Raw genomic sequence first — 24,030 nt, forward strand, 5'->3', positions numbered from 1 at the left:
TAGAAGGAAAAAAAATCAAACAACTCAAGTTTCCATAATAGCTTTTTGTTTCTCAGCAGGTCTGAATAATGTACTCTTTACAAGTAAAAGTGATGTGATGATAACTTTTATCATTATTATAGATATTATCTATCTTCCCTGATTATGGAAATATTGTAGGTCCAGATCTTAGTTATGTCTAATTCAGGACCATGTGTAGAACATATTTGAAATAGCTATGGTCTGAAGCCATACTCTTCAGTGCTGGATGAACAGAGGTTAGTCATGGTCCATTGGGCTTGGTCTTTGAAATGAGGGAGCCACAAAGCTTAGTTAGTGCACTGTGTTGTTTGCACCTCATTCACTCAGGTCAAGCCTTCATTGTGTTACAGTGTTCTTCTGTTAGGCTCCTACTGTACAATCTAGCCAATGCAGATTTCTAATCTGCTTATTTATAATTCAAAAGCTTGCCTATATATTAATGAACCCTTAATGAGCTGTTGAAAATGCCTGAATTACAGTCAGATTATTAAACTCAAACAGCCCCGTAATCATACCATTTGAGTGGGCTTTAGGTACTTTTCACATCTGCAGCTTAGAATTGTGAAGGGTATGCGTTTATTCGGAGAAAGCTTTGTAATAATTTTGACCCGTAATTTATTTATTGCCCTCCAAATGCAGTCGTCTATGCAGATGCTCCCTCCCATTATCTGTGGGGCAGGTGCACAGCATGTTGAAAGACAGCTAATTAGGATTTGCTGAAAGATATGCAAAAACTGTAGGCTTATAACAAAGCCAGGTTCATTGTTAAACAATGTTTTACTGTGTTTGTATGATTTGTCTAAATCTTAGGGATACGGAAATGAATGTTGTGATTATAAGTAGATTGCAAATAGGGTTTGTTTATTTTTTAAACTTTATTATGTTGTGATGACCAAAGAACCTAGATGTAAACCTTTATAAACCTCTGTGTGTTTCATTATACGTACATTTTGGATTAAAAACAAGTACCATCAAATTTTAAATGATTGTTTTACCATGTTTCAATTTGAAGATATCAAGCTCTTTTGATAACCACACAGTCTGATTCATTCTGGCCCTTGCAAACTTAGACCCATTAAAATGTTCATAGGAGACCAGAGGAGTAGGTATTATGACTAAAAGCCAGTGTGACTCTAGAAAGTTAGTAAACTAAGTAATAGTGAGTAGCTAGGTAGGTAGGATGAGGAATAAAATGGTAACTAAATGTTTTTAAGTAAGAAAATAAATAGAAATATTCAAATTGAAAGTAATTTTGGAAACCAGGTATTATTATTTAAAGATCTCATAATCATTACTTTGCTTAATAAAGAAAAGAAACTGATTCACTTTTCAGAATAGCAAATGAAAATTCCTTTATTATTGATAGTCTTCTTCGTGTTGCCTATTTGCCAAGTGCTTTAATACTTTTCATCTAAAGAAATATGAGTTTTCTGTCAGGAAATGATTTTTCTGATGAAATTCGTTGCACATAATTTATAAAGTAAATACAAAGGATTGCATTAAAACATATTTTCCTGTTCTTGAGGCAAGCACTTAGTGTTAATTTACTGATAATTTTAGAAATAAGATATTTTTTCATTATAAGAGTAAAATGTTGTAGTAGTTGATACTGTATACTTACAATTGTTTTTATTTGTGTCCATGGCTATTGACCTTATGGATTGCTTCTTATTGGTATGATAATAATGGTTTATATACATATTTATATACATATGTATAAAAGTATCGTAGATGGCTAATTAGTTTTGTGCCTTTTGCATTTCTTCCTAATGAATTTCCTTCTGTCTCTCTTATGGTGTACTTCCTTGTATGTTAGTCATTGAGCTTCTCTTGTTTGCCATACATGTGCAGGGAAGTGTAATCATTTTGGGTATGGAAGTTAATCTGCTATTAAAGTACTTCACCATATGTCCATAGGGAAAAGATTAATGTGTTTAACTACAAGGGGAAAACTAGAAACCTGGAGGAAACTTGAAGGTAGATTAAAAAAACACATTTCAGGAGAGGCATCAGTGTCTATGTAAATACAAAAATCAACAAACACAAAACTGTGGACAAAAATTCAATTGAAAATGGAGAAACTTGAGAAGTCCTCAAACAAGAAAAAAAAATTAAGCAGAATTCAAAGTGCAGCATAAGAGATTGCTCAGTAAGCTCTCATTGCATGCCAAATGCACAAAAAACTTGCTGTGTGAACTACAAGCATGTACAGGTCATGAGATTTTTAACATTTAACAAAGTGAATTAAAAGAGAGGAAATTAAAGATTTAAATTAAAAATGCAAACTTAACCAATACATGGCAGTTCTAGAACAATATTAGGCAGTCCCTTTTAGTTATAGGAGAAACAGCAACTACGTTTGCCTATTTTTAATTATCAGCAGTGTGTTGATATGCATTTTATGAGTTATATTTTTGCCCTCCTAAATGAATATATTGTCTTAGTATATTATAGTTTTCAAACCTTATTTGCCTCTGAATAGACAACAAATATCATTTTAAATTATGGTGGGTTAGTTTTATTATCCAGTTGAAATTATTCTGAAGTATAATTTTAACTGAAAGTGACAGCTTTAAAGTGTTCTGGGGAAGAAATTAAAGTTGTGCATTTGTGTTAAGGCAACCAAGAGCTCTGTCATGCCATGGATGTAATTCAGCGCATCTAGGAATGAAATCTGTTCTTAAAAGAATCGATGGTAGCTTTAGGTTAGCATATAAAATCAGAGTTGGTGATCAGCTGAGTACTTGGCAGCTTGTACATGTTATGTCATGTAAGTTACACTAGACACAAAGTGTGTACCGCTGTGGATAAACAACAACAGGCACAGACTCAAAAGACAGAATCCAAATACAAACAAGCAAGGTGCCAACTTCTTTTTCCCCTCTTCCCCAAGAAGCCTTGTAACTAGTGTAGGGAACCTGCTTTGAAGCAGATTTACAGAGGTTAATTGGGCTGGGATGTTTTAGATTATGTTACACATTAATGAAAATACTGATTTTGAGCTGTCGTGACTCCAGTGCTTTTTATACCATGATAATTATTTTAAAACTTTGTCTTCTGTGTTGTTGAAAACATTTTGGCAGAAAGCCTATGTGACCTGATTAAACCTATGAATTGTCAGCTATGATCTATAGTACTCAGAAGAGGTTGCTGACTGGGCATCACTTAGGAAGTTCTTGATTTAAAAGCAAAATTAGAATGAGACTACTGTGCCGGCACTGTATTGCCATGTCAATGGCACATTTTTAATACTGTATTTAGTATCCTTGTTTTATAGTTTGCTGGCAATTGCTTAACAATATTCATTTAATTATATATATATTTAAGTATAGCTAATTGTCTCATAATGTATGTATTCCTCTTCTGAAATCACACGACGGAAAAGCTCTTCTAATCTTGTTTATTTTTCAGTTTTTGATTACAGCTTGTGAATTAATTATTTTATGGGAATTTTACTTCTGTTTCTCCAACTGTACAGAGAGAGACAGAATAACCACCTTTGGATGAGTTTGTTTTATATCCCTATAATTATTTTCTTTCTTTCTTAAAACATTCGATTTTTTACCCTCTTCCCATTTTATGCTTAAATTATCTACATCTGGGAAGCTTGGATGATTAAAATATTCCAGGAAGCCAGGGTTACCTTTTTCTAAGGATCTAATCTGTGGTAAATTGAGGTGGTGGGGGGGGGGGTATTTAAAATTCTAGGGTGCATGTAAACATTATCTTAAAAATAATTTTCATACTTATTCAAACTTATCGATCAAATGTGAACAATGAAGTTCTCAGCATGAATTGTAGTACACTGATGTTGTTTGATCATTTTCTCGAATAAACAAAATACTCACACTATTTGTCCTCTGTTTCTCGCTTCTTCTCTCTCTGTCTCTCTTTCTCTTTCCTTGAAGGTCTCAGCATCAGAGGAGCCCAGGAGGAGGACCCTCCCGATCCCCAGCTAATGAGACTGGACAATATGCTTTTGGCAGAAGGGGTTTCAGGTCCTGAGAAAGGTGGGGGATCGGCGGCAGCAGCTGCAGCCGCGGCAGCCTCTGGAGGTTCTTCAGATAACTCTATTGAACACTCAGATTACAGAGCCAAATTGACCCAGATCAGACAAATCTATCACACAGAACTGGAGAAATATGAACAGGTCAGCAGCCGCCACTCTCATAGTCCTACACAAACCCTCTGTTGCTCTTCTATTAGACCGTGCTAAACAATTCTGAGGGCTGTGAGGGGTAGGTGTTAACACAGATTACAAAATAATTAAGATCAATGCAAAAATCCAAGTGAATTGTTGGATTCATGAAATGAAGACCCTTTGAGATTTTGGAGGAGGAGCTCTACCCATTTTATCCCATCTACTTGTTTTAGTCTTATTCATTCCGCACATTCACGTGCCCTTATTACCACACCTGCAGTCATTCTTCCCTCTCACCTCACCACTTGGTGCTCTTCAAAGCTTTGTATAATTAACATTTATGCACTAGCCTTGTTCATAAGCTTTAATCACTTTTGAAGGGAAGCATTGCACAGTGAGCTTTTCCCTCCTATGCTATGAGCTCCAGAATCCTCCTGGGAATTAATTCTTATGGATTGTGCCAGACTGTAGGGAACTTCACCAAGTAAGTAGGTTCCGGCCTGTTTCTCTGAGTATGAGACCTCCCAAGATAATTATGGGTACCCCAGGACAGGGAATGCTAGGCAAGGCATTATGTGCTAAATTCCTTATTAGAAAGAGAATATGGGTTAAAAATCCGGTTCTCAGCAATTATATTAACCATACTGAATCTCAGATAACTTTGATTTTAAGTTGCATCTTTATGTAACACCAAGAAAAAATTAATACTGCTAGTTTAGCTATAAAATATTACTGATTATAAAATGCTTTCACATTTCAGAGATGTTAAAATGTGGGGAAAAACAAGTGAGTCAGATTTAACGTAATAAAGTAAAATATTGATGGGTCTTTTTACATATATTTTAGTTGTTAGTTTAATGCTGAAAAGCTGCCAAGTTTGAGGAATTCTCATTTGATAAGATTTGTCATTTGGAAGGTAATTTTTAAAACATATTATTATGAAACATTTTATAATACATGTACACAAAAATAATGAGAATAATATTAGATTGAACACTATGAAATTGCTAAGCTTTGAGGTCAAAAACAGTTGAATATGGTAATTTCATAGAGTTCAACCCCAAATAAGGAATCAGCTAGATACTTTTTACCCAGATAAACAGTTATCAACATTTTGCCACTCTTATTTTGTGTACCCAGCCCCAATTTGGTAAGAGTATTTTAAAGCAAGTCTTAGACATCCTATAATTTCACCCATGAGTATTTCACTATGTAGGCAAGTACTTTTTAAAGTCCACACACTTTAGTGTGAAATGGGAGTCCTGGTGAGTTTTGTGTATGTTTGTGTGTGTTTTAAAGACTCTTTTAAAGAGGAGTTTTAAGTTCACAGACCAATTTGAGAGAAAAGAAGAGAGATATCACATAAACCTCCTGTCCCCACACATGCATAGTCTCTCCCATTATCAGCATCCCCCACCAGAGGGGTTCATTTGTTAAAATTGATTAACCTACATTGACACATCATTATTACCCAAAATCCATAGTTTACAATAGGGTTCACTCTTGGTATTGTGCACTCTATGGATGTGGATAAATTTATGATGGCATGTACCCATCATTATAGGATCATGCAGAGTATTTTCACTGCCCTAAAGATCCTCTGTGCTATTCATCCCTCTCTTCTTTTATTCTTTCCTCCCCACTGATCCCTGGCAACCCCTGATCAGTTTTAATACTGATTTTTTTTTCCTCCACGTTCCCTGTATAGTTTCAGTTGTATATATCATTGTTGTTTTTTCACATTGCCTTTTCTGATATTCTGGATACAATGGTATTAAGCAAATGCTGAATCCTATCCCAGAGGTGAGTGTGTTTTGAGGAAGAGTAGAAAATTTGTATAGCTTTAAGTTAAAAAGTAGTGTAAATTAATATTATAAGATGTTTTCTATTTTTGGAATAGGATTTTCTGGGATCTAAAATTGTATGTCTAGTCTCATTTGTAAGAATAACTTCTGGTGGAAAATGTACAAATAAGAATTTTGGAAAAATAATCGTGTGTATTATGTAAAAATCCCACTTTCTGATTTGACATTTGAATAATTGAGAGTAAACAAAATAAGTCATGGTTGAAAAGGTTGCCCCTGAGCATAAACAGTAGAAAATGACTCTTATTTGTAGTATAATCCTAACTGTATAACTTTATGCTAAAATAACTATACCTACTTACTAGATAAGCACTACCAGTCACCTTGCATGGAAAGAGATATAATATTAGAGGCCAAATGGCCCGAGTTTTTTGGCTGAGGAATTAAGGTGGTTCCTTACTACCTCTTGCCATGTGTCTTTACACCTGCCTCCTTACTTTCTCCATACACTCTGGTGGAAGTTGTGTGAAGCTGGTGTCAGTCAATGACGAGGTCCTGAGTCTCACTGTTTTATAAATATCCTACAAAATTTTCCATGAGATTTTAGGTAACTTTAGCCCCAGCTTATACCAGCATGAAATCACCAGGGTTTTTTTGTTGTTATTTTGTTTTGTTTTTGGCTTTTAAAATATACATGTATAGGCATGTTCTTCATACATTTGTCTCTGTTTTTTTTTTTTTTTTGATTGAAGATCAAATTGGGAAGCACTGAGTTTAAAAATATATTCATGAATTATTTCTGGATATAATCAGTAGCCTAATAATGATCTAAATATATGGTTCCTTTTTCATTTTAATACTTTCAGATAGAAAAATATAGATATATAAAATCTGTATAGGAGGGACAAATGAATAGATGGGGTATGAAGACTAGTTGGTAGATTCAGCAGAATTTTAATTTACGTATTTTCTCCTGTAGGTTTGGAATTGTTTTAGAAGTGATGTAGCAGCATTTAATTCTTTTAAGTTGTCTTTGGGGCTGGCTTTTATAGCTCTTGTGACTGTAGTTCTCCAAAGTTATTAGGATTGGTACATTTTGACCCAAAACAGTCAACTTTTCCTTTCAATTCTTTAGGGTACAAGGGCATTTATCTGGATGGTCCTTTCAGAGACATGCTTTGGTGTTACAAGAAGGGCTAAGCAGAGCTAAGAAGGGATAGGATTTCTGAAATAGATAGTATTGTAATTTCCATTTTATAGAGGAGAAAATGAGACTCAGAGAGGGTAAGTGATTTGTCCAATGTCGCACATCTAGTTAGTGTCAGAATCAGACGTTGAAATCAGTTTCTGAAAATATGTCTTCCTTTTTCATTGAATTGTGCTGCTACCCATGTAGAACTGGAAAATAGTTCAGGTACATTCTGGTTTTCTCTGATTTTCCCATGTTGGATTGCATTTGAAATGGGAATACAGCAGATGGAAGAACAACTTTTTAACTTTTTTTTTTTTAAGACAGAATCTCACTCTGTCACCCAGGCCGGAGTGCAGTGGTGCGATCTCGGCTCACTGCAACCTCCGCCTCCCAGGTTCAAGCAATTCTCCTGCCTCAGCCTCCTGAGTAGCTGGGATTACAGGCGTCTGCCACCACGCCTGTCTAATTTTTTTTCTTTTTTTTTTTTTTTTTTTTGTATTTTTAGTAGAGACAGGGTTTCACCATCTTGGCCAGGCTGGTCTTGAACTCCTGACCTCATGATCCACCTGCCTCGGCCTCCCAAAGTGCTGGGATTACAGGTGTGAGCCACTGTGCGCGGCCAAAAACAACCATTTTAGTCATTTTCCAGAAATTATATTTTTCCTCCTAAAAGTGAACATGGGTATTCTGAGTGACAGAAAGCTTAATAGTAAATAGGAAGAACATATATGTTGAGGCAAAGGCTTCAACAGAAAATTGTGTTGAGTCTTTTAGAAATAAACTACATTAGAATCTTAGAGTTATTCACTCTACTATGTTTCACAATGAAGCTGTAATGAAAATGTATCTGAAGCCTGTTTAGATTTAGATTGCCATAAAATTAACAAACATCACCACTGCAGTAAATTAAAGTACCTTATAAGCACAGCCACATTTACAAAGCTAAGCAGACAGACTAGAGCTACAGTTTGAGCAAAATTAAATCCAAGCTGCAAGGCTCAGTTTTATGTGTATGTTTTAGAGATGGTATTGTCTTTAAAATCCTGTCTTTTTTCCCTCCAGAAAATTGTTCTTATATCATATGTCTCTATTACATAGGCTCAGATTTAATGATTCTTGATGATAACCATCTAAAAATTCACTTATAAACACTTTTGAAATATTAGGCATGGGATATATGTTAGGGTAAGGTTCTTGAATATTACTGCCACCCAAAAGGAAACAAAACTATTTTATTTTCTTCTTGTTGATTCTGACACCCAGCAGGAATATGATAATTTTCCAAAACTTTTGGCAAACTGTCTTATAGTACTTCATCTTGGGTACATTGCCTCGCTTTTTAGGTAAGAGACAAACCTAGTTGCTTGTCTGTCTTATTGTTGATTAGCTACAACTTTTGAAAAATGCCTTTACTGTACCTTGCAAATACTTTCTTATGGTTAAAGGACCACTGTTAGAATAGGTGCGTTCCTAGAATTTAAGCCAAGGTTCCTGGGAAGCCTTGTTTTTAAGAAGTAAAGGCCTTCTATTGATCTGGTGTTTCTTGGTTCCTCCACCACCCTACCAAAAGGAAATGGACACATTGGTTTTTGCAAATGAAATTTGACTTCAACATTTGTTCTCAGTTAAAAAGGAAAAGATATATAATGCTCTATGCAGCTCTCCCACTTTGCTTGTACCAGAAGAAATGCTTGTACACAGGCAATTCACTCATAATTTACAGCTGCTATAATAGAGATGACATATTGAAAGCTATCTACTATAATTATATTGAAATACATTTTTTGCTAAAGGCAAAAGTGTTGTAAGGGTCCCAACCCTTCCCAAGCATCTGGGAACCTGCTTTCTGAGTTCACATCATTTGAACTCACCCCAAATCAGGCAAAGCAGTGGAACCAAGGAATACACTGAATGTGCTCAGGACCAATCAGGTAGCGTTTGGCTACCAGAGGACTTACAGATTGCAGGGGGAATGGAGAATGGGTGAAAATTTAAACCACTGTGAAAGCATATCCTTGTGCTTTTTGAGGTCTCTACATTATGTGCTTAGGTTTGCTGGCAAAATAGCTTTTGCTTGTAAAGGATTTTATTTTTATCAGATTAAAAAATGCTGATGTTTTCACATTAGGGATTGTGCAGCCTGTAAACTCTTAATTCCATTTTGCTATTTCTTCCTAATGGTTAAGCAGGACAAAAGGATACTACCTGATTTCATGTTCCAAAGCAAGGATTTGTCATTCATTGTTCCAAGGGTAGAGTTTTACTTCCTGTTGGCTTTCATGCTTGGCCTTTTCCTTGCCTGGAAGGAGGGTTTGGTTTGTTCCCTTTTTTTCCTTTGAGTTACTAGTTTATTGGCTCTATGTACCAATTGTATTTATGACCACAAACTTGATTAATACAATTAATTGTTTTATTTAATACATTTGAATACTCTTTTTTTTTCAACTTCTTTGGAAGCAGTTTTTGTACTTATTCAGGCAATGAGAAGGCAGAACTATATTAGATAAAGTGTGGACTTGCTTGCAGAGTAATGATATAAAAATAGTATGAATTTCATAAAATTACCATTTTCATTGTCATCAATAATAACTGTCATTTACTGAGTATTAATTATGCTCCAGACTCTGTGCAAAGAACTTAACATACATTATATAATATAATCCTTACAAAACCTTCATGAGATAGGTCCCTAAACCATGTAATTAGGTAAGAAGTGTTGAGGTACAACAGCTATTTCATCTTTGTGGCTGTTCCTTAGGCATATTGGTCTCATTCTAGTTGGCTTAGAATCTTTAAATGCGGACTTTTATCCCAAAACAAGAAAAATTTGTTGATTTAATAAGCATTCAGTAAATACAAAATCTACTGTATTCCACTAGAGTTAACTTATGAGGCTGGTGAGACATTTGGAAAATAGTTGCAGTACAAATTTGAGGGGCATCTACTTTTTAAAAGATATTTATTCTTTCTTGTCAAAAGTGGGCTTTAGAATATTATAATCTGTTTATAGTTAGCTTTTCTTGATGGTTACAAAAGACCAATTCAGTTTTTAGATCTGATCACTGATCATTATAAAACTTCCCCCAAAATCAATGCTTGCCCACTGTCTACCTTGCAGTTTTACTTCCACAGTATAAACTTAAAGGCAAAAACGAGGTTGAATCTTGAATCCACAATGAAAAAGCCCTACCACAAAATAAAGAAAACACTGAAAACTTTAATTTTCTGTGTAAACCAAATATGTACAGATATTGAGGAGACAGTTTTGCTAGCCAAAAATATCATTAAAAAGTTATTGAGAATCTAAATATTTTAAATCCTCAATTATTACTTGGTTTGGATTTTTAAGGAGAAAGGAAAAAATGGGAAAGACAAAGACTCATAATAAAAATTGATTGAAAATGCTTTTAACAGATGAAATCTTCCATGCCTTATGTTAACTGTTATTGCAGTGTGTGTTTTAAACACATAAACAAAAATGCATCCTAGGTAGTTTTCAACAGCTGGATTAAAAGAAAAAGGCTTCTGCCAGTACTTCTAATCAGAAAATTCAATGCATACTTTTATTTCCCAAATATTGCAATTAACCACAGTATATCTGTATTTATATTACGGACATTAACCAGAAAGCTTGTAACTGACAGTTTCACTTGGAAAACATAAGGCAAGGAAAAATTTCTCCAAATGTCTATTTTAATATATCTTACAGACACGATGTAAGATATGATAAATGTTTGAAGTGAGCATTCTATATTATAAATAGCATCAATGTTAATATGTGGTTGGGTGGCCTTTCCAAACAACTGCAATCATTTGATCATTCTTACTGTGTTTATATGTTTAAAAAATGTATGCCTTTTAAGGAGCTAGGTGATGAGGCAGTACTGTGCTCTGCTCTGAACCTGGTACAGATGATGCTGAAATGAGGCTGTAATTTACTTTCAGCGGTATAAAGGAAAAAAATCACTTTGCCTAAAGTGTATGCATCTTTCTTAAGGGTGTACCCAGATTTTAATTATCTAAATGTAAATACTTAACGGATTTTACTTAGAGTAATGAGCTAAAGTGCACACTACATAAATGAGATGTTCTAATTAATCATGTATGAACTACTGGTTTAAAGAAAAGCTATGTGAATTCTGTGAATGTTGGGCTATTGCCAAATTGCTCATCAGCATTTGCATTCATAGATGGCTTCACTTAATAAGTCGTGAGACATTCAGCAAATGTTTTAGCAAATTATGAGTTTTTAGATGCAGAAACTTTTTTGCTTTTAACCCTTTTTTCTCATATAAGTCTTTGGCTGCTCTTTAGAATCCATAGACAAACACTCATTCTGGAGGGGTTAAAACCCAGCTAGACAAAAACTAAGAAAGCTAATATCTCAGGTGTCATTCACATAGAAGTCTTGAATTATTTATTAAGGTATATGCCCTGTCATAGATGTATGTTACCATAATGAGTGAGCTAGGTTTGTCGGAATTAGCAGTGTTATGTGTGCACATTAGAAACGCTTCCATACTCTGGTACAGCAGTTCTCAAGCTTTTCAGTCTTAGGACTTAGACTCTTAACAATTATTGGAGACTTCTGTAAAAGCTTTTGGGTTGGTGGCTTATGTCTTTCAATATTATAATAGAAATTAAAACTAGACAAATTTAAAGTATTTACTAATTATTTTATTTATTTTTTCAGACAGGGTCTTGCTGTGTCACCCAGGCTGGAGTACAGTGGGGTGAACATGGCTCACTGCAGCCTTGACCTCCTGGGCTCAAGTGACTCTCCTACCTCAGCCTCCTGAGTAGCTGGGACCACAGGTGTGCATCACTGTGCCCAGCTAATTTTTAATAATTTCCTGTAGAGATGGGGTCTCACTGTTGCCCAGGCTGGTCTTGTACTCCTGGGCTCAAACAATCCTCCTGCCTTGGCTTCTTGAAGGTCTGGGATTGCAGGCATGAACCACTGCAACCAGCCTATTTTATTTTATTTTAGAGACAAATTCTCACTCTGTCGCTCAGGCTAGAGTGCAGTGGTATGATCATAGCTGACTTCAGCCTTGATCTTCTGGGTTCAAGTGAACCTCCTGCCCCAGCCCCCCTAGTAGCTGGGACCACAGGTGTGTGCTACCATGCCCAGCTAATTTTTAAGTTTGTTTTATAGAGATGAGATCTTGCTGTGTTGCCCAGGCTGGTCTTGAACTCCTGGGCTCAAGCAGTACTCCCACTTCGCCCCCACAAAGTGCTAGAATTATAGGCATGAGCCACCATGGCCAGCCCTAATTAATTTAAAAATAACAACAAGCTATTATATGTTAACCTAAACTTTTTTAAAAAACAAAAAACCTTAAAATTTAGTGAGAAGAATGGCCTTGCTTTTTCATTTTTGCAAACTCACTATGGGCTTGATAGAAGTCAGCTTGAGTCTCGTATCTGCTTCTACAGTCAACTGTTGTCATATGGTTGAAGTATATGAAGAGCATTTGACCTCACACAGATATGTCATTGCAAAAGAGAAGACGTTAATAGCCTTTTCAGATCATTGTGAATACTCTTTTTTGATATTACACCAAACCTTGACAAGTTATAGTTTTGTAAAGGTATGTTGCAATGAGAAGCCTGAAACCATGTCAGTTAACTTTTTGTACTCTGTTTATTTAAGATCACTGGTCTGGTTTTCACTCTGAATGGCTGTTGTACCGATGCGTGCTTTTGTAACGTCATACACTGATCATTTGGAAAGTACAGGTTTACTGAATTATGCATATCTTCCAAATTTTGACACATTTCATTATATAATATCAAAATATCATATTTATGAATATCAACTCTGAACTCATCAGAAAGTCTACTGGGAAACTGTTAAGCTTACAATGGTGGATGCAAGTTTTTCAAAATTCTAATTTTCACTTGAAAACTCAAATTTTTTAATTGGCATAATTCTGTCAGCTGTTTTCCTTGACATGGAAGGCTTACTTGTTTCATTTTTGAGAGAACATCTGCCAAATACCCAACTCCATGTAATCATAATTTATCATATTTGTTTTCAAGTAAAAATGATGTTCCATGAAAAAAGTGACTTCTGCTCATTACTTAACCATAAAAGTGCTCTTTCTCAAGACAGTCCTCCTTCAATGTGCAATACAAGTGCTTTTTTGTGTGCTTCTCATTTGACACACGCAATATTAAAGACATACTCAAAGGTTGATATGTAATAAGATGAATAATTGATATTGCTTCATCAAGGACATTCCTAAGTCAAATGGGCTTTTATTGTGTTTGTGTGAATGTATGGTGGTGAAAATTTTTAAAATGTATCAAAGATTACCTAGCATAGCGTTTCCCAAAGAGTTTTTCCTAGCACATTGGTCCACAAGATGCCGTAGAGCTGTGCTGTTGAATATGGCAATCACTAGCCACATGTAGCTAATGAGCACTTGACGTCTGACTAGTCTGAATTGAGATGTGCTGTCAATGTAAAATACACACTAGATTTCAGAGAGTACAAAAAAAGAATGAAATACCTCATTAACAGTTTTCTTCTTTGTTTGTTTGTTTCTTTCTTTTCTTTCTCTCACTCTGTCACCCAGGCTGGATGCAGTGGCGCAGTCTCAGCTCACTGCAGCCTCTGCCTCCTGGGCTCAAGTGATCCTCCTACCTCAGCCTCCCAAGTAGCTGGGACCACAGTTGTGCCACCATGTCCAACTAATTCTTTATATTTTTGGTAGAGATGGAGTTTCACCATGTTGCCCAGGCCAGGATATTTTTTATATATTGGGTTAAATGAAATATATTGTTGATTAATTTCACTTAATTCTTTGTATTTTATTTTTTAATATGGCTACTGAGAATTTAAAAATTTAATATGTGGCTCACAATATATTTCTATTGGACAGTATTACTCTAGAGAGAAATTTTGTGGCCCAATTTATTTGGGAAAAAGTTGGATATGCTATTTCTCCTTTAAGAGTTATTACAAATATTGGGATAGGAATACTAAAGAGTCTTACCCAAAAAAATTGTTAAGATTTTGGTTAACCCAGCAATTCCCAAACATGTCATATTGTTGGACCATTAGTTAGCATTCTATGGAACTAGCTGTAGAACTATAGAATTTGTTAATCCCAGTTTGGGAATAGTTCTAGTTCAATTATCTTTGTTTTACTGATGAGAAAACTGAAGGGTAGAGTTGGTCACATTACATAACTTGGAAATTATATAAAATCTCCTTAGGGAAAGTTCAAGAAAAAGATATATACATATATTTATTGGTAGGGTAACCACTTGTTTTTAATTTGGCATAAAATCGTTTAAATTGATAATATAGGCCAGGTATGGTGGCTCAACGCCTGTAATCCCAGCACTTTGGGAGGCCGAGGTGGGCGGATCACTTGAGGTCAGGAGTTCGAGACCAACCTGGCCAAAGTGGTAAAACCTTGTCTCTACTAAAAATATAAAAATTAGCTGGGCGCAGTGGCATACACCTGTAATCCCAGCTGCTCGGAAGGCTGAGGCACGGGAATCACTCAAACTCAGAAGGCGGAGGTTGCAGTGAACCAAGATCGTGCCACTGCACTCCAGCCTGGGCAGGAGAATGAAACTGTCTCAAAATAATAGGCCAGGTGCTATTTATTACAGGCTCATGCCTGTAATCCCAGCACTTTGGGAGGCTGAGGCAGGTAGATCACTTGAGGTCAGGAGTTCGAGACCAGCCTGACCAACATGGTGAAACCCCATCTCTACTAAAAATACAAAAAAAAAATACCTGGGCATGGTGGCACACGCCTGTAATCCCAGCTACTTGGGAGGCTGAGGCAGGAGAATCACTTGAACTTGGGAGGCGGAGATTGCAGTGAGCCAAGATCGTGCCATTGCACCACAGCCTGGGTAATAAGAGCTAAACTCCGTCTCAAAAAAATAATAGAATAAAATAAATTGATAATATAGTGGGGAAGATCTTAAATTTATTTCTTCAAATCTTAGTTTCTGCCTTCAACTTCTGGTTTTAGTCTACAACATTGCTTAATGTTTTACTATGTCATATCCTAGGACAATGATTATTAACCTTTTAAAATTATAGACTGAGAATCTGAAAACAAAACTTCACAGATTCTCTCATCAGAATTATTAATATGCACACAACTTGTGTAGGATTTCAGGAGGTCATTGACCTTCTAAACCTATCCATTGACTGCAGATTAAGAATTCTTCTCTTATGATTCAGGGATAATGAGTTTATGGCTATTAACCAACATAACTCTCACTCTTGAATTGTAGTATTAAAAAGCCCACCAATCTGTAGATGTTTATTAGATGTGTATATTGCATAATTCTACACTCTGAAGAATCCCGTAAGTATAATATAGTGTCACCACTCGCAAGGAATTTAATATTTCCTATGGCTTAAAACATATTTTTGAAAAAACTTTACATGATAAGACTCATTTTACCTTACCTTAGAAATATTTATGGAAAGCTCTGTAAAAGTTTAGAGTAAGTGGAATACGCAGTGCACAGGAAAGGTTAGTCCTCTAATGAGCCATTAGAAAAATCATCATGTGCTACATGTGAGCAATGTTTGGGATATCTGTAGGGAAGTGGACATTATTATAACTTCCAAACGCGTCTTGCATTGATCAGTGATTGTTCTGTCTGCTCACCCTATCAGGGACACCCGTGCAGTAAGATGCAGAATTTCCCATCCTGTATTTTTAAGAAAAATGCCAGAAGAGACTCTTTTTCTTCAGGAGTATAAACAGATGCTTTATTTACCAGGGTAGTACTGGATTTCAGTGTAGGCCCAGTTATACAGATTTATAAATCAAAGAGAATATAGATGAAGTTGGATGCAGTGGCACACACCTGTAATCCTAGCAGCTCAGGAGGCTAGGTAGGAGGATCTCTTTAGGCCAAGAGTTTGAGACAAGTCTGGGCAACATAGCAAGACCCTGACTCTAAAAAAGATTTAAAAATTAGCTGGGGGCCGGGCGCCGTGGCTCACGCTTGTAATCCTAGCACTTTGGGAGGCTGAGGCGGGTGGATTGTCTGAACTCAGGAGTTTGAGATCAGCCTGGGCAACATGGTGAAACCCTATCTCTACTAAAATACAAAAGAAATTAGCCAGGCGTGGCGGTGTGTACCTGTAGTCCCAGCTACTTGGGAGGCTGAGGCAAGAGAATTGCTTAAACTCGGGAGGCGGAGGCTGGAGTGAGCTGAGATCACACCACTGCACTCCAGCACTCCATCCTGGGCGACAGAGCGAGACTCTGTCTCTACAAAAAAAAATGAATAAATAAATAATAAATACATAAAAAATTAGCTGGGTATGGTGGCACATGCCTGTCGTCACAGCTACTTGGGATGCTGAGATGGGAGGATTGCTTGAGCCCAGGGGCTTGAGGCTGCAAGGAACTATGATCATCCCACTGCACTCCAGCCTGGGTGACAGAGTGAGACTCTGAATATTAGGGGAAACAAATGTGTGTGTGTGTGTATGTGTGTGTTTGTGTGTATGTACTGAAAGAGACAATGTCTGAGGATTGTTTTTGTTTTTTTTGTGTTTGTTTTTGTTTTTTTTTTTTTGAGACAGAATCTTGGAATCTCGCTCTGTTGCCCAGGCTGGAGTGCAGTGGTGCGATCTCGGCTAACTGCAAGCTCCATCTCCTGGGTTCATGCCATTCTCCTGCCTCAGCCTCCTGAGTAGCTGGGACTACAGGCGCCCGCCACCATGGTGGGCTAATTTTTGTATTTTTAGTAGAGATGGGGTCCACCGTGTTAGCCAGGATGGTCTCGATCTCCTGACCTCGTGATCCGCCCGCCTCGGCCTCCCAATGTGCTGGGATTACAGGTGTGAGCCACTGCGCCCGGCTTGAGGAATGTTAACTAAAAAGTTTGAGACCCAAATCTGATCCTTATTTTCTGTTGGACATCCCTTGAAGAGCTGAGCTGCTTTACAGAGATGGCTTATATCCACCAAAGGCCTGCACTACAGCTAAATTATAACAGGTCATTGGAATGCTTGGCATGCAAGGCCCTTTATGTGCTAATTCAAACCTGAATCCTTTTGCTTCTTTACGTATTATCTGTATTCCTATTTGCCATTCTGTGAACTTGCAACATACTGTTATTTCTAATACCTGGAATTCCTCCTGACTTCCATCTTTATCCACCTTTCAAAGATGCTACCTATTCTTTAAAGCTCAATCCATGAAGCCTACAGATGAAAATATTCCGTCCTTGGAACTTAATATCTTCCTGTTAGTCTTTGCACTGAATTAGTTTTTTATATATTTTTTCTCACCAAAGGCCAGGCCTGCATCTTACTCATTTCTGTGTTCCTTACAGCACTGGCAAGAGTTTGAACTTTGTAGTTGTTCAGTAAGCATTTGTTGATTAAATGTAAAATTCCAGAGAAAATAGGTGGTACTTAGTATTAACAATTAACTTATATTTTTACTTGTATATGGGAATTGGTAGGGAGCATCCTTGAATGGGAAAACATTATTTTGGAACTGGACAGGGGTGGGTGGGAAGAGTAGTTGAATGCTGTCTCCCTTGCACGTCTGACCATGCACAGTTTCAGAATTCTTGCTGCTTTAGCTACTATCACTACCATTTTACAAGTGTCTTAGTTTTCATTTTACCCTACACACTGTATAATGCTATTGCAAATGAGGTGTAAATTCAGATGAGTGAATGTCTTCATGTGATAGTATAAAATATCCGTTTCCAAAGGAATGATTTTTTTTTTCCCATTACAGGCATGTAATGAATTTACTACACATGTGATGAACCTTCTCCGAGAACAGAGTAGAACACGTCCCATTTCTCCAAAAGAGATTGAAAGAATGGTGGGCATCATCCATCGAAAATTTAGTTCCATCCAGATGCAGCTCAAACAAAGCACTTGTGAAGCAGTTATGATTTTAAGATCAAGGTTCCTTGATGCCAGGTATGTGAAGCCATAAATCTATTGCATGGCTTTCCCCCGTCTTTCACTCCTTGTATATTATTTTCTGTAAAACTGACCAGTTGGTCTTAGATTCTTTTGGCCATATGAGTCTTTTGTACAATGGACAGGTAATTCAACTCATGGTTCCTGTGCTGTCAAGCTTTCTTGTCTGGGAATGGTAATGTGGGTTAGCTGCCAGTTTAGTGACTCAGGAAATGAATAGGATTAGCATCTCTGCTAATGACTTTAGGAATATGTAGTCTTTCCATTCTGATGCTAAAAGGTATTTTAAGGATAGTTTTCTGCATATAACTATTTTAACAAGGGGTATTTTCTAAGAATTTCTTAATGTTACATTGCTTGTGCACAGTATGGGAAAATACTTGGAGATATTGATACTCCTAAGAAGGAAGTGGCATTTCAGTTAATAGCAGTTACCACAAAACTCCAGAGTCTGTATTTCCAAATCAAGAAAGAAAGCCTATCATTTTTCCTATAAGGATGAAAATTTCCCTTTATCTGAAGCTTTCCCCAAGTTTCACAGGAGTTAGGTAATATATTGTGTATGGTAATAAATTGTCTATGGTGACCTACTGAGTGACAGAACAGAAGAATTGTCAGTGTCCTAGTGTATGCTGCCTCTGTAGGGATGCCTCTCGGGGCATTGCTAAAGCTTATGATCAATCTGCAGCTTTGGAAAGGAGTTTCTATTTTGTTTTTCTTTCTTCTCCCATGGAATCTGACAGAGGTGATAATTATCATCCAAATCTCACAATATTAAAGGAAATAACTAAGATAGCTTCTCAACTGGAAAACAAAGTGTGTGGAGCATTTTCAGTGTTTTTCATTTTAGCTCTTTCTTTTCGTCTCAGTTCCTGCCCATCCTTTTGTACATGGACTAGCACAGTACCTACTAGTCTCCCTGTCTCCAGTCCTACTGCCCTCCAGCCCATCCTCCATATCCCTTGTCTGTTTCTATAACATCACTGTGATACCCTGATTGCTTTGCTTAAAAACCACGGTAGCTTTCCAATGCTGGATATATGCATACTTCACATATACACTCTTTAACCTGACATTTAAGGCCTGTCCCTGTCTGCATTACTTCTTTGTTGTTGTGAAGATTTTATTATTCTTTTTTCTATTTAAAAAATGCCAAGCTCACTATGGAAACTTTGGAAAATATATGGAATAAAAGGATGAAGGATAAAAGTTAACCTCATTTTTATTACCTAAAGAAAAAATCACTATAAATGTTTTACAATATTCTCTCTCTTTTTGTTTGTTTGGGGGCTTTTTAAAAGAAATATTTCTGTGATGGGTCAATATGCATAGTTTGGTCTGCTTTTTAAAAAATTTACCATGAATACATAAACATTTTCATGTAGTATAAGCTCTAATTATAAATAGCATTTTAACAATTGAAGTTACCAAATGGATATAAAATAAATAATGTCCTTAGCATTCCCTTATTTTTGAGCATTTAATTTGTCTCCATTAATTTTTCTTTTTCTTTTTTTTTTGAGAGGTCTCATTTTGTCACCCAGGCTGGAGTGCAGTAAATGATGCTATCATGGCTCACTGCAGCCTCAACCTCCCAGGCTCAAGTGATCTTCCTGCTTCTGCCTCCTGAGTAGCTGGGAGGCATTTGCCACCATGCTCGGATAATTTTTCTATTTTTTGTAGAGATGGTGTTTCACCATGTTGCCCAGCCTGGTCTTGAACTCCTGAACTCAAGCTATCCTGCCTCCCAAAGTGCTGGGATTATAGGCAGGAGCCACCATGCCCAACCAACTATTAATTTTCATATAATTTATTCCTTCCTTCCTTCCACAAATATTTATTGGTACTGAGGATATATTGGTAAACAAGACAGGTTAATATACTTGCCCCAATTGTGCTTCTATTCTACTTGAGGAAACAGACAGTAAACAGGTGAACAAATATACCATAACACTCTATTTAATAATGTAATGAAATGTAATAGGGCGATAAGTGGTATGCAGAAAAATAAAGCAAGTCAAGGGGAGAGAAAATGGAGAAGGTACTATTTTAGATAGATTTTTATTGAAACTAATATTTTAATGAAAATCTTCATTGATTGAACCTTTTTGGTCTTTTTTTTTTTTTTTTTTTGGAGACAGAGTCTCGCTCTGTCGCCCAGGCTGGAGTGCAGTGGCACAATCTCGGCTCACTGCAAACTCTGCCTCCCGGGTTCACGCCATTCTCCTGCCTCAGCCTCTCCAAGTAGCTGGGACTACAGGCGCCCGCCACCACGCCCGGCTAATTTTTTGTATTTTTAGTAGAGACGGGGTTTCACCGTGGTCTCAATCTCCTGACCTCGTGATCCGCCCGCCTCGGCCTCCCAAAGTGCTGGGATTACAAGTGTGAGCCACCGCACCCGGCGAACCTTTTTGGTCTTTAGGATTATTTCCTAAGGATCAATTTTTAGAAATGGAATTATTAGATCAGAGTTTGAACATTTTCAGTATTCTTATTTATATATCACTAAATTGTTCTTTCCTATGTTTCTTCCAAAAATGAAATGCTTCGTGGAATTATGTTTCTACTGCTTAGAATTCCTTCTTTTCCTAAATCTCACCACTTACTTCCCTGGCTCCCACAACAAACTGTCTCTCTAAGCTGGTTACCAGTAATGAGTCATCATCTGTGAGGGTATCTGGAATGGAGCCCGGAATGGAACCAGTGCTTGTACTTGTTGGATCTAGTGAGATCTTGTTCATCGTTCTGGGTCTAGTCTAAATCCTCGCTTTTCAGAAAATCCACCTTAATCACCCCACTGGACTAGCCCTTCCTTCCCTTGAACACTTATACTATGTTTACACAACTATTCCGACCGAACTTCATGTAGGCTCCCTTTTCTTGTAGTTTTTCATGAACATTTCTTCTCTCCCTTAGTAAGCCACAGTGTCACTGAAAGCAACAGCCAAGACTTACACATTTGCATTCCCCACAATTCTAGCAAATGACTTACATGTTAGAGGTTACCAAAAATAATTTATTGACTGGCCAGATGAATGAGTAATTCCACTTAATACTTTGTAACAGCTCAAATCAGGGTTAGAGAGGTAGCATCAGAAGACAAAAAACATTTTAAAATTATTTGTCAAATTTGAGCATTTTAATAAAAAGCATTATGTAACAAAGATAGTAAAACATGTCTGATAGAAAGAAATATTTTCTAACATAATTGCTATCCTTATTTCTGCTGATACTTTCCCATTCTTGTCAACTTGCATGCTTATTTTTTAAATAACTGCATTCATAATGTATACACCTAAATGATTTATTTTTCTTCCATGAAGAGAAAGTATATTAACAGCCTAAAATGAGCAGGGCCAGAATGAGAGAGTGGCAGAGCTTGGAGCAGAGTCTCTTCTCCCGTAGAGACTGCTGTTAGTAATGTTGTGATGCTGATGGAACACAGGCCTGGACTGATGTGCCACTGCACACTGGCCTGAGGCATAGCCATTTAGAGTGTGGTGAACCCTGGGGGAGTGAAACTGAGGGGAAATGCTTAATGGGCATTTTCTACAGGATGTTTTCTAAAAAATAAATAACGTACAAGACCAAGTTCTCTCCTGTGCCTTCAAGTGAATGCAAATACTGAGCTTTGGTTCCATCTATTCTTGTAGTGCCTCCCAGCAAGCCCTCTGCACTGAGAAGGCAAGGGGCTCTGCTCTAGGCAAACATGCTCAGTCAGATATATGATTCCCTTGCTCACTCTGACTTCCCATGCTCATGTTTGCTTCATAATTGGATAAGACGAAGCATGCACCAGTGCAAAACATTTAAGAATAAATTTGTGCAGGTCCGTCTCCTCTTCCAGTAGAAGTGCTGTAGTTTGGACACAGCCAGAATGTCCGGTGAGCTATTCTGTTCGTTCTCTGAGGTGTTTTGATGTTTGTTGAAAACCACTCCTGGGCAAAAGTGATGTGAGCCAAACTTCTCTTTGCTTTTCTAGATATATTTCTTTTTGATCCTCCTTTCACACGTCCCTCTTTCCCAAAGAAATGCACTTGTGTCATCTATTCCCATCTACCCTGGGCCTTGCTCCTGGGCTCCCTGTTTTATACTAGGAGTCACAGACTCATATGCTTACATATAGTGGAATTGAGTGGAGTGGCTGGATCAGGGATACAGGGAGGGACGAGGAGGGTTAGAGCAGGCAGGTGCATATCTAAGGGGGCAGCTATCACTCAGCTTTAGCCTAGAGCTGCCTTCTGAGAACGTGGGCCCAGTACAGTTGGTATTCCAATTTTTCATAAGAAGTCAGAAACTTAGATTTTTATGAGCAGGTAATTACTGTGTGGTCTCAATCAATAATGTCTATGGGCCAGATAATGCCCATAAATTTGACATTTTCAGTATCTAGTCTAGTCCTTACCCATGCACCTGCTCATCAGAGTGTACCTCTTCAATGTGCTCTCACCTCGGGACCTTGTCTTTCTTTTCAAGCAACACATGACTCCTGCAAACATGCTAACTGTTCTTCTTTTTGGTGTATTTGTCTTCATTCCATTCCCTCCCTGTCTTCCCTTACCACCTTCCCATCCAGTTCATCATCAAATCCTGTTGATTTTAATCCCCAAATAGATCTTGAATCTCATCTTCATCCTCTAGAAAACAATAGTTTAACCCTCCTAAAAATTATTGAAATTAAGACATTTCAGGACTAAAACCTGAGTTGTTTTGATCAGACCTAGATTTCTTGCTCCCTTGACTCTCCCTTAATGTTGAAATGCAGATCACATACTTAACCTGCCATATGAGTGACACCATTTTGACTAGAAGAATCTCATAGAGTGCATACCTATACAACAGCCTACTGACTCTTTGTTTTCTGACTGTGGGATATCACAATTGAGAAGAATTAAGATTATTTGGAAGAAAGTATTGAGAAAATTATCTGGGGAAGGTATTTTCTAATTACTGGAGTACTTAATTGAAAGTGAATTCTGACAAATGATAATTTTCAGGCTGGAATTCTTTAAAATCTTAATAACAAAACCCAAATATAAATGACATTTTTGCTACTTGAAATATGTTGTTAATAAATGCTTGATCTTTTGAAAGTCTGTTACCCCCTTCTCAACAAAAACAAAAGAAAAAATTTTGTTCTCTCCTCTTTGCCTAGTGAAGGAAATCATACCTCAGTCCAGGAAGTTGCTTAAGCAGAAAAACCTAGAAATCCTTCCCGATGTATTTTTTTTTCCTAAACTTTCTTCTCTATCTCCCTCACTCACTCCTTCCATTCAATACATCATCAGGTCCTATTGCTTTTGCCTTTCAAGTAGATCTTGAATCTTATTTTCATTGCTCTCACCTTGTGCCAAGTTACTATCATCTTCATTTTGACCAGTGCAATCATCTCCTAAAATGGGCTTTGCAGTTCCTTTCATGCCCTCCTCCACCTATTCTCAGCAGTCAGGATGATCTTTTAAAAACATGAAACTTAAAACCTTTAATAGTTTCCTATTGCACTCAGCATAAAATCCAAAAATTCTTATAGCTCCACTGAGCTTCTATAATCTGCCCCCTGCCCATCCTTCCAGACTCATCTCACGCATTCCCTGTCTTTTATGGTGCCCCAACCTGCTCTAACCCTTTAGACAAGATATTTCTGTTTCAGAACTCTTCCTCTGCCCAGTCCTTTTCCCTGTAAGCTCTCTGATAGATCTTGTTTGTTCTCACTGGATCTTCATTGAATATCTAAAATATTAGGTCTTCAAAGAATGAAGCACAATTAATTGTGCTTCATAGTCTGGTATTTTTCTCAGTGATCCTACATCTTAAAACGAGTTGGATAATGCTTTGGAGGATGTCTAGAACATAACTTATAATATCACAGAAATAAATTAGACCTTAAGGATGTTTAAAAAGAGAAATCTACTTTTTTGGTATC

At 37.0% G+C, this 24,030-nt stretch overlaps 1 protein-coding gene across 2 annotated transcripts in view; it reads left to right on the forward strand.

Moving 5' to 3' along the window:
• Positions 1-24,030, forward strand: part of PBX3 (PBX homeobox 3) — a 226,915-nt gene that overhangs the window by 169,972 nt on the left and 32,913 nt on the right. For both annotated transcript variants that reach the window (XM_030817826.1, XM_030817827.1), the window contains exons 3-4: positions 3,930-4,171; positions 17,914-18,104. In XM_030817826.1, the coding sequence (XP_030673686.1) occupies positions 3,930-4,171; positions 17,914-18,104 (433 nt within the window). The remainder of the gene's footprint in view (positions 1-3,929; positions 4,172-17,913; positions 18,105-24,030) is intronic.

The sequence above is a fragment of the Nomascus leucogenys genome, chromosome 8 (genome assembly GCF_006542625.1).
Source record: "Nomascus leucogenys isolate Asia chromosome 8, Asia_NLE_v1, whole genome shotgun sequence".
In the NCBI taxonomy this organism is placed as follows: domain Eukaryota; kingdom Metazoa; phylum Chordata; class Mammalia; order Primates; family Hylobatidae; genus Nomascus; species Nomascus leucogenys.